This window comes from Lottia gigantea (assembly GCF_000327385.1).
Source record: "Lottia gigantea unplaced genomic scaffold LOTGIsca_218, whole genome shotgun sequence".
In the NCBI taxonomy this organism is placed as follows: domain Eukaryota; kingdom Metazoa; phylum Mollusca; class Gastropoda; family Lottiidae; genus Lottia; species Lottia gigantea.
The window spans coordinates 53,979-66,374 of record NW_008708537.1 but is presented as its reverse complement, the minus strand read 5'-3'; the positions used below and the strand labels follow the sequence as shown (position 1 = coordinate 66,374).

The window sequence follows — 12,396 nt, the reverse complement described above, 5'->3', positions numbered from 1 at the left end:
CTGTACAAGCAAGAAAATTATGTAAATCAAAATCTCGTTCAAAGAATTATAAAATGGAGAGTAAAAGTTGTGTTCTAATAAGAATTTTAATGACATACTGTCATCAAAATGAGTTGGATACCTGCAGATTTAAATAGGATTGGACCTCTCCCCTGGGTCTTTTCTTTTAAACATATGCTTCCTGCATTCCGAGACCCCTCTATAAGTCAATTTAATGCCTGTTATTATTTTATTCTTGGGGTGGAACCCTCTTACAGATGGTGACCCATGGACTTGGTTTCAACCAGTCCCTGGGGTAGTTCAGCCATTGAAATTGTTTTATCTTATAGACTATTAGGATCTAAAAATGAAGTTTCTAATACTTTATAATAAACAGCTGTTAAAGATATTGATAACAAATTGAAAGTTGTGTTTTAAACGTTTAATAAAAATGTACTTTGGTCAAATTAAGTAAACATTAAGTGAAATTGTGTTGGTATACAGCTAGCTTAATATTTGTTAAATTGTTCTGATATTACTTTTTACGCTGGTCGAATAACCATTATCACTGATAACACATCTTGATCCCTAGAGACGAAGGTTCTATTCTTTATAATGTATTTTTTATATAGACAAGACAGGCTTTAATAGAGAAATAGCTTTGATCTTAAAGCAATTTTGAATCTCATACACGCCTAACTGTTTTATTACATAGTAATTTAGCTAAAATAGTTCATAAACTGACTTAGATTCAATTTCTTAGATCACAAAGTTTTTCTAAAATTTGGGATAAATAATGTGGTAATTTAACTATAAAGTTCACAAACTTTTTATTTTTAAGTCTGAAATGTGCCAAACAGCTAACGATAAATATCTTAGATTACAGGGCATATCTTTATAGAATAACAATTTTTATTTTAAGTCTGAAAAGTTCACAAGATGATTGAGGAAGTTTGATGATTAATGATCAAGCTCGTGTTACGAATTTCAAGCTTAAAAAATCATAAGCTAAGAATTAAAAGCTCAGATCACAAGGAAATTGTGCTTAATATTAAATCTGATCTAGGATTAAGAGCTCAATTAATACACCACAAGATATTTTATACATTGAAAGTTTACAGTTTCTTAGTTTACAAGACAAGTTTTCAAATTTAAAAGTTCAGAGGTTGAAGACTTTAGTAACTGTTCAACTAAGATATTATCAGTATTGCAACATCACAACTGAAATTTTCTATTTGATCCTAAATTATCCTAAATAAAGAACTACTATATCTATTATCTGATTGAGTGATTTTATACAGATGAGAGAGATTTTATCAAAACGAAAACTGCTTTTTAATACAATAAAAATACATTAAAGTAAAAAACTGTGCTTGTTATTAATCCGATGAAAAAATCTATTAGCTTTCTCACATGTTATTACAGTAAAATACAGTAAAAAGTATTGAATATTGTATCAGGAAATCATTATCTTGATACTCTTATACTTCTTCAACTCTTTTTAACTCTTTTTTATCTTATTTCAAGTCTTCTTCAACTCTTCTTAACTCTTATTAACTCTTCTCAACTTTTTTTTTAACTCTTCCCAACTTATTTCAAATCATTTAACTCTTTTCAACTCTTTCCAGCTCTTCTCAAGACTTTTCTTTGGATTTATCCACACGGTTTCCCCTGTCAGTGATGTAGGTTAGAGGGGCTGACATGGAAAAAGCATCTAGTCGTTCAGATGGGACAATAAACTGAGGCCCCGTGTGCTACAGGCTGTACAAGTTTAAGATCGATCGACAGTAGGAAATAGAAAAAGAGCTCTGCAAGGAGTTAAATACTGAGTTTATTAAAAGTTATCATGCTCCTCAGTCAAAGTAACTTAGAAATACTTTATAAAGCTAATTTTGTTAAAAGTGACAGCGAATACTGTGTTTAGTTAATGAGGTTAAAGTATTATTTTTGGTATAAAATTAAGACAATTATGTTGAAAAGTGACGGTAAGAAGATATAGAGAAGGTTAAAGTAGAGGAGGTACGTGGTTAGAATCAACTTGACATTTTAATATCAGGAACCAAGACGACAGGAAAATATCATCTCAATACTCTTCAGTGTAGCTAGAGGGCATTATTTACTCCGTGACATTCTGACACCAATATTTGTGGTCTAATTTACAGTGTTTTGGTGTCAAGACAAGCGCAATGACATTCTGAAATGCACAATTTTATTCAAGCATATCTGTGGTATAACCAGCCCCGTCGTTAGGGTGGGGTCCGTTGGGTGTCAAGACAACACGGTGGTCTCAAATCTGTGGCCAAATTCTAGTGCTAGTGTTCTAAAGATTAGCAGGTGCTTGGTGTCAAGACAACACGGTGGTCTCAGATCTGTGGTCAAATTCTAGTGCTAGTGTTCTAAAGATTAGCAGGTACTTCTAATTTGGTCTCATTGTTAATATAGACATGGTCTCAATGTTACTATGGTTATACAAGCAACAGGAGGACAATAAAATGTTTAAATAATTGAAATATAATTTATTAATTACCATTTTAACATAACAACAAAATAACAGATCTTTTAGAAATAACAAAACAATGGAGATAAATATTGCATCATAACAGATATTTATATTATTACATCACTTTAGATTTTATCAGCTGGTAGAGCAAATATTCAGACCATTATACAGATAGCTGAAAATAAGCTCTAGCAGTAAGTAGAGCAACTGAAATCAAGTTCTAACAGCTGATAGAGCAAATATTCAGATGACAATATAACTTTAAGTTCAGACAGCTGATAGAGCAAATATTCAGATGACAATATAACTTTAAGTTCTAACAGCTGATAGAGCGAATATTCAGATGACAATATAACTTTAAGTTCAGACAGCTGGTAGAGCGAATATTCAGATGACAATATAACTTTCAATATAACTTTAAGTTCAGACAGCTGGTAGAGCAAATATTCAGATGACAATATAACTTTCAATATAACTTTAAGTTCTAACAGCTGGTAGAGCAAATATTCAGATGACAATATAACTTTCAATATGACTTTAAGTTCAGACAGCTGGTAGGGCAAATATTCAGATGACAATAAAACTTTAAGTTCTAACAGCTGATAGAGCGAATATTCAGATGACAATATAACTTTCAATATAACTTTAAGTTCTAACAGCTGGTAGAGCAAATATTCAGATGACAATATAACTTTCAATATAACTTTAAGTTCTAACAGCTGGTAGAGCAAATATTCAGATGACAATATAACTTTAAGTTCTAACAGCTGGTAGAGCAAATATTCAGATGACAATATAACTTTAAGTTCTAACAGCTGGTAGAGCAAATATTCAGATGACAATATAACTTAAAGTTATAACAGCTGATAGAGCGAATATTCAGATGACAATATAACTTTCAATATAACTTTAAGTTCTAACAGCTGATAGAGCAAATATTCAGATGACAATATAACTTTCAATATAACTTTAAGTTATAACAGCTGATAGAGCAAATATTCAGATGACAATATAACTTTAAGTTCTAACAGCTGGTAGAGCAAATATTCAGATGACAATATAACTTTCAATATAACTTTAAGTTCTAACAGCTGGTAGAGCAAATATTCAGATGACAATATAACTTTCAATATAACTTTAAGTTCTAACAGCTGATAGAGCAAATATTCAGATGACAATATAACTTAAAGTTATAACAGCTGATAGAGCAAATATTCAGATGACAATATAACTTTAAGTTCTAACAGCTGGTAGAGCCAATATTCAGATGACAATATAACTTTAAGTTCTAACAGCTGGTAGAGCGAATATTCAGATGACAATATAACTTTAAGTTCTAACAGCTGATAGAGCAAATATTCAGATGACAATATAACTTAAAGTTATAACAGCTGATAGAGCGAATATTCAGATGACAATATAACTTTAAGTTCAGACAGCTGGTAGAGCAAATATTCAGATGACAATATAACTTTCAATATAACTTAAAGTTATAACAGCTGGTAGAGCAAATATTCAGATGACAATATAACTTTAAGTTCAGACAGCTGGTAGAGCAAATATTCAGATGACAATATAACTTTCAATATAACTTTAAGTTCTAACAGCTGGTAGAGCAAATATTCAGATGACAATATAACTTAAAGTTATAACAGCTGATAGAGCAAATATTCAGATGACAATATAACTTTCAATATAACTTTAAGTTCTAACAGCTGATAGAGCAAATATTCAGATGACAATATAACTTAAAGTTATAACAGCTGATAGAGCGAATATTCAGATAGGTATACTAACTGTTAGCTTGAATTGAAAAAAGTCAACATATATAATATAGTTGAGTTCTATCAGCTGATAAAGGAAATAGACGACTGTTTCTCATTAATTATCTTGAGCAGAATATTGAGAAGGTTGTCTTTTAAAGGACATAGTCCTGGTAGTTCGTGAAATAAATGAAGATTGATCAGCGAACTTTCTCCGACAAAATATCTTTTGCGTAGTTTTACGAAATTTACGACTGAAAAATGAATAAAGATAGAAATTCACTGACGCGTTCACTTGAACTAAAAGATTACAAATATTGCCGGCAATTCTGATGTCATTAATTGGCTGACGTAAGCCTCTTTCTGATAAATACGTCCTATACAGTAATAATATGGTCCATGGCAACTGACACATCAGAAATATAATCACTATAGTTACCAGCATTAACGTGACTTTATGTTGCTCTACACGTCGTTTAACGCTTAGTTTCTTATTCATATTGTCTGTTTTCTGTATCAGAGCTTTTCGACCTCGTTTAGCTACCAGTAAAGTCCTGATTAACAAGCCATTAAATACGAATAGACAAGAGCATGGAATAACAGTAAAGATAGTCACAAACCACCAGTAATAACCAATCTGATAACTCGAATGTTCAGAAAACTCTGACCCAACGCACTTATATCCACCATTTTGTTTTTGAGCAATTTTAGTTTCAAAGACTTCTGGGAAGGTATTAATGAAACAGAACAAGACAGTAAAAACACTGATTATCTTCGCTTTACCCACAGTGCACCATATTTTTCCTTTAATCGGATGACGGACTCCAAGATAACGTTCTACAGTAAACACAACCGTGATCCAGACGGCCACATTTCCCGCCAAATCTGTGGCAGGTCGTCCGTAAGCGATGAAATAAAAGGCGGCTAAGTTTTGATGAGAATCGCGACAATGGTGGAATGAGAGAGATAACGTTAATATTAAATACACAATATCAGCGATACACAAAACCAACAGATAGAAATTGGTCGAGATTCCTTTCATGTAGGGATGACGTAGGACTAACACGTTCAAGAAATTTCCCAATAATCCAAACGCAGTCACAAAGGGTACTAATATTTTTTGCACTACGTAGCGTGTCGTGGCCAGTGCTTCTGGCACTTCTATGATAGACATTGTAGTGTTATCAAGGGTGAAATACACATCACTTCCGTTTGCCATATTTCTGTGATATTGACGTACGCTAATCAATGCCAAAGTATATCAAGAAACTTACAAATTTCAGGGATTTTAAGGGCACCAAGATAGCATTATGGGTTCTATTTTTCCGTGGAAAGCAGATTTTTGTGATACTTTGTGATATTTTTAATAAGATAAAGTCTTATTTACCAGACTAATTTTCAAGGACAGATTTGAACACTAAATTGAACACTGGTCAATTTTACAGAGCTAATGAACCAGACAAACACTTGACTTTTTGTTCTTTATTTTTTTAAATTATCAAATAACGCCTTGCAAAGTTTTAAGCCACCAAGGTGTGAGTATTGCCGATATGCCAGGCTATTATGAATCTGATAAATGTGAATAGGACATGTGTTTATTTTGAAGGGATTGGATCGTTTAGTAAGATATTGATCAATACGATACGATATGGTTTGATATTACTATACTAAATTACCTCAGATATTATCAAAGATATCACTATACAGCCTTTGTTTGATTTCCTTTGATATCCAGTTCTCTTTATACACGATATGATTATAACTCCTAACAATGAGTTTCATCATACACCACTCACTACACGATATGTTTATAATTCCAATCACTGGATAATAAAACAATATGTTTGATCAATTAGTCCATTACAATTTAATATACCATTGCATACTCTTACTGTAATTGGGCCGTATCCAAAACTTAAAAGATCTTTTAAAACTTGGTAACCTTTTCAAACAGTCCACTAACGTAGCTATTTCAGAGTGTCCACATGGCTAATAATGTTTATTTGATATTAAGGTTTGTCAACTTGGTATCCCTTTCAGAGAGTCCACATAGCTTATGATATTAAACTGATATTTAGGTTTGTCAACTCAGTACCACTTTCAGAGAGTCCACATAGCTAATATTAAACTGATATTAAACTGATATTAAGGTTTGTTAACTTGGTATCCCTTTCAGAGAGTCCACATAACTAATAATATTAAATTGATATTTAGGTTTGTCAACTATATTAGAGAGTATTAGAGAGTCCACATAGCTAATAATTTTCACATGTGTTCACATGTCAACATCCTCATATTAAAATTGAATTTAACCCTAATTCCAAATGGGTTGTCCTGATGAAAATGATATATCCAAAACACAATTCAGTAGATGATTGTGGTGTTATCTCCTATAGAATTGATCTATTGATTTCTTCATAAAAAAAACTGGCAATGTTTTGTAGAAATAATCTTATATTATCTTATCAATAATCAGTAAGCCACATTTAGGGGTAGAGATCACATAACGGAACACAATTTTAGGATGTATTTCTATGTAATTACTCCTTGGTTTTATTGTACACAATGTTTCAACAATTTACATTGTCATCATCAGTTTATATGATATACTACTCCCAACGTTTCTACAATTTACACTGTCATCAGCAGTTTATATGATATACTACTCCTTGGTTTTATTTTTCACAATGTTTCAACAATTTACATTGTCATCATCAGTTTATATAGTATACCACTCCTTGGTTTTATTGTACACAATGTTTCAACAATTTACATTGTCATCATCAGTTTATATGGTATACTACTCCTGAGTTTTATTGTACACAACGTTTCTACAATTTACACTGTCATCATCAGATGAAAATGATACCAATGTTTAAAATAGAACAAAACAGAACTACGCAAAACATAATCCCCTTTTAACGAGGTAAGATTTGTTGTTGATAATTTGAATATAGGATTAGACGACGGTTAAATTTCACTTTTATATCTTAGTACAGACGTTTCTTAAACTTTTTTATGTTCATATTTACTCCAACTAAATATAAAAGAACCATTCAACCTTTCTTAATGTTTTTAGTTTAACACAGACAGATATCTGATTTAAATTGTCGATATTAATTTCAACTAATATTTAAATTAACCATTTAACAGCCAATTTCTTTAAATTTCGAGTTTAACACAGGATTATCTATGAATTTACTTGTCGATATTTATTTCAACCAATTTTCAAATTAACGATTCGATGCTCGGTTTCCTCAAATATCTAGTTCAACGCAGACAGATCTATGTCCTTATTTATTTTAGCCAATTTTCAAATTAACAATTCAACGCCTGGTTTCCTCTAGTTTCTAGTTTAACACAGACTGATCTATGAATTAACTTGTCAATATTTATATCAGCTGATATTCAAAATAACGCCAAATTCATTTCAGTTTTTACACAATGATTGAATGACACAGACAGATTTTTAACTTTTCACTTTCATTTTAACCAGTGATAAAAAATATTGTATAATTTTCATGAATCACAGTGCCTTCAAGAGAATCGTTTTGTTTCTGTCAATGTTTATAACAAATTTCACAAAATATCATCCATTTGACGCCAAGTTTGTTTCACTTTCTGTAAATAAATTGTTTTTAAAGCAAACAGCTTTCTATAATGACAGCAGCCAAGAGTCTGAATTTGAAATTTTTCATATCAATCATATCTGAAATCATATCTGAAATAAACAAAAAAAAACTGTAAGTGTTTATGCATTGTGGTTCACTATAAAGACCTATACAAGATATCATCTCGCCCAATTAATTCAAAAACTTCGTTTCAATTTTTGAAAGGCAGCGAGGTTTCTATTCTAATATAAAGAATAAAAACTGTAATAGTTTATGCAACATTGTTTAATATAAAGACTTATACAAGATATCATCTTGCCAAATTTTTTATTACAATATTTTCACAGCATGAAGATGATATCTTTACAGCTGTAAACTTTTCTATTTCCACTGTTATAAGTTCCAGTCTGATGTCTGTTAAAAGTCGTGGGGTGCCGCATCGCTATCACAAAATAACACATAGTTTTTAGGGTAATAGTCAAGTTAGCACCCAGCCATAATGGCCCCTAAAACTACCATCAGAACAACCCCGTTCAAATTTCATTGTTAAAAATGATTTTATATTTTACAAGTCATGCATTTCAAAAGCTAAAAGCTTATTTTTTTAATTTATTATGAATTTTTTAACTTAATCTCTGCTTTTCAATACAATTTGTAAGTGTCCTGATGTTTTTCACTGAATATGAAAGATAACACATTCGTTTTTTAGACGTTTTCTCAAAGATAACTTATGATGGGCTGAATTATTTTATTCAGGCTTAGAATTGACATGTGTTTTAGATAAATAAAAAATCCCTACATGCAAGACAACTTCGTTAATCAAAATCTCGTCCAAAACATGGAAAAATCGAGATTAAAAGTTGTATAGTAGTGGACTCCTCTCCACAGAGAAGTACCATCAGGTGTTTGTGATTGAGATGCTGTCCTTTGTTAAGCGAGAAGAATTTTTATAGAAGGTATTTGATTTGAAAGATAAATTTAGGATCGGTTGAAATATTTAATTCAACGTACAATTTTCTTTCAAACTTGTTTAATATAAAGTTAACAAATAATTTATAAAAAAAAATTTTTGAATTTTAACACGAGAAGTTTCGTCTTTAAATATATATATATATACTTCAGAGACGCAGGCTGAAAAGGTCAGTTATTTGAAGATCACATAGCGTGAAACTCTGGGTAACAACATGTTTTTTTTTTCAATTCTACAATTGATGTATTGAGCACTATTTTAACAGTGGTATTTCTATATCACTCTACAATTGATGTATTGAGCACTATTTTAACAGTGGTATTTCTATATCACTCTACAATTGATGTATTGAGCACTATTTTAACAGTGGTATTTCTATATCTCTCTACAATTGATGTATTGAGTACTATTTTAACAGTGGTATTTCTATATAGCTCTACAATTGATATATTGAACACTATTTTAACAGTGGTATTTCTATATCTCTCTATAATTGATGTATTGAGCACTATTTTAACAGTGGTATTTCTATATCGCTCTACAACTGATGTATTGAGTACTATTTTAACAGTGGTATTCTATATCACTCTACAATTGATGTATTGAGTACTATTTTAACAGTGGTATATCTATATCACTCTATAATTGATGTATTAAGCACTATTTTAACAATGGTATTCTATATCCCTCTATAATTGATGTATTGAGTACTATTTTAACAGTGGTATTTCTATATCGCTCTATAATTGATGTATTGAGTACTATTTTAACAGTGGTATTTCTATATAGCTCTACAATTGATATATTGAGCACTATTTTAACAGTGGTATTTCTATATCTCTCTACAATTGATGTATTGAGCACTATTTTAACAGTGGTATTTCTATATAGCTCTACAATTGATATATTGAGCACTATTTTAACAATGTTATTTCTATATAGCTCTACAATTGATGTATTGAGTACTATTTTTACAGTGGTATTTCTATATAACTCTATAATTGATGTATTGAGCACTATTTTAACAGTGGTATTTCTATATAGCTCTACAATTGATGTATTGAGCACTATTTTAACAGTGGTATTTCTTTATCACTCTACAATAGATATATTGAGCACTATTTTAACAGTGGTATTTCTATATAGCTCTACAATTGATGTATTGAGTACTATTTTTACAGTGGTATTTCTATATAGCTCTACAGTTGATGTATTGAACACTATTTTAACAGTGGTATTTCTATATAGCTCTACAGTTGATGTATTGAGTACTATTTTAACATTATGTGTCATAATACATCAAAAATATTTTGATATGAAATTTTATTTATTTCTATTGACTCCTACGTTAAAGATAACAGAATGTACCTGAATTATTTTCAACCAATATCACTTTGTTTTGAAGGAGAAACAATATTAGAATTTTAGATAACAAAACTTTTGATAAAGTTTGTATTTGAAGTTTCTGATAACACAGATTAAAAAACGATTTTGGTCGTTTTTCGTCTCTTCTGTTGGAAGTGCCTGCTGTTAAGACAAAACCCTTTAAAAACGGCTAACTTTCCATTTAAATCTTTTTTTAAATCAATTTAATATAACTTAAACTTTCTCCAACTAATATCTTTTAAAGTTTTATGACTAGTGCCAACTCTTAATAGGAAACATAGTGAAATATAACCAATACTCTGGCTCTAACTTTGGTCATCAACAACTAAAATCTACAGTTTTAAAGTTTTGTTCTATAATTTTGTAGAAAACTTTCTGTAAACCCCTTTCCAAATAAAATCTACAGTTTGAAAGTTTTGTTCTATAATTTTGTAGAAAACTTTCTGTAAACCCCTTTCCAAATAAAATCTACAGTTTTAAAGTTTTGTTCTATAATTTTGTAGAAAACTTTCTGTAAACCCCTTTCCAAATAAAATCTACAGTGTGAAAGTTTTGTTCTATAATTTTGTAGAAAACTTTCTGTAAACCCCTTTCCAAATAAAATCTACAGTTTTAAAGTTGTAAGACTAGTACCTGATGTTAATAGTAGAATTGTTCTACCCAGCTAACTATCCAACTATCAAGGTATTATCCCAATATACCATCTGTAACTTTATACAGTGTTATAACTTCACAGCAATAGGCAATACGTATACACACACAGAGAGAGACACACATATTGATCTATACCAATCATAGCAGATAATAACTAATCATCACTAACTACTAACATTTCTGTATTAGACTGCCAATAGACACTGTTCAGTGTCCAGTAGGGTGTCCGGTGTCTGGTACAGTGTATAGTGTCCAGTGTCCAGTAGCATGTCCGGTGTCTGGTACAGTGTACAGTGTCCAGTAGGGTGTCCTGTGTCTGGTGTCTGGTACAGTGTATAGTGTCCAGTGGCCAGTGGGGTGTAAGGTAACTTGTCCAGTGTCCAGTAGGGTGTCCTGTGTCTGGTACGGTGTATAGTGTCCAATGTCCAGTGGGTAAGGTAACTTGTCCAGTGGCCAGTGGGGTGTAAGGTAACTTGTCCAATGTCCAGTAGGGTATCCTGTGTCTGGTACAGTGTATAGTGTCCAATGTCCAGTGGGGTGTAAGGTAACTTGTCCAATGTCCAGTGGGGTGTAAGGTAACTTGTCCAGTGTCCAGTAGGGTGTCCTGTGTCTGGTACAGTGTATAGTGTCCAATGTCCAGTAGGGTGTAAGGTAACTTGTCCAGTGGCCAGTGGGGTGTAAGGTAAACTTGTCCAATGTCCAGTAGGGTGTAAGGTAAACTTGTCCAATGTCCAGTAGGGTGTAAGGTAAACTTGTCCAGTGGCCAGTGGGGTGTAAGGTAACTTGTCCAGTGGCCAGTAGGGTGTCCGGTGTCTGGTACAGTGTATAGTGTCCAATGTCCAGTGGGGTGTAAGGTAACTTGTCCAGTGGCCAGTGGGGTGTAAGGTAACTTGTCCAGTGGCCAGTGGGGTGTAAGGTAACTTGTCCAGTGGCCAGTGGGGCGTAAGGTAACTTGTCCAATGTCCAGTGGGGTGTAAGGTATGGGGTGTAAGGTAACTTGTCCAATGTCCAGTGGGGTGTAAGGTAACTTGTCCAGTGTCCAGTGGGGTGTAAGGTAAACTTGTCCAATGTCCAGTAGGGTGTAAGGTAACTTGTCCAATGTCCAGTAGGGTGTAAGGTAAACTTGTCCAATGTCCAGTGGGGTGTAAGGTAAACTTGTCCAATGTCCAGTGGGGTGTAAGGTAAACTTGTCCAATGTCCAGTAGGGTGTAAGGTAAACTTGTCCAGTGGCCAGTGGGGTGTAAGGTAAACTTGTCCAGTGGCCAGTGGGGTGTAAGGTAAACTTGTCCAATGTCCAGTGGGGTGTAAGGTAAACTTGTCCAATGTCCAGTGGGGTGTAAGGTAAACTTGTCCAATGTCCAGTAGGGTGTAAGGTAAACTTGTCCAGTGGCCAGTGGGGTGTAAGGTAAACTTGTCCAATGTCCAGTGGGGTGTAAGGTAAACTTGTCCAATGTCCAGTGGGGTGTAAGGTAAACTTGTCCAATGTCCAGTAGGGTGTAAGGTAAACTTGTCCAGTGGCCAGTGGGGTGTAAG

The 12,396-nt window shown here is 32.6% G+C and overlaps 2 protein-coding genes across 2 annotated transcripts in view; both read right to left on the bottom strand.

Moving 5' to 3' along the window:
• Positions 1-4,435: 4,435 nt before the first annotated feature.
• LOTGIDRAFT_84528 (hypothetical protein) lies at positions 4,436-5,344 on the bottom strand (the record flags this gene model as incomplete). The annotated part of the gene is made up of 2 exons (XM_009054441.1): positions 4,436-4,732; positions 4,787-5,344. Coding segments are annotated over 2 exons (855 nt in total), but the record flags the coding sequence as incomplete, so codon positions are not given.
• A 5,748-nt stretch (positions 5,345-11,092) lies between these two features.
• The window catches only part of LOTGIDRAFT_85687 (hypothetical protein), a gene marked incomplete at both ends in the record, with an annotated part of 1,798 nt that continues 494 nt past the window's right edge, over positions 11,093-12,396 (bottom strand). The window contains one exon of the mRNA XM_009054442.1: positions 11,093-11,442. Within this exon, the coding sequence (XP_009052690.1) occupies positions 11,093-11,442 (350 nt within the window). The remainder of the gene's footprint in view (positions 11,443-12,396) is intronic.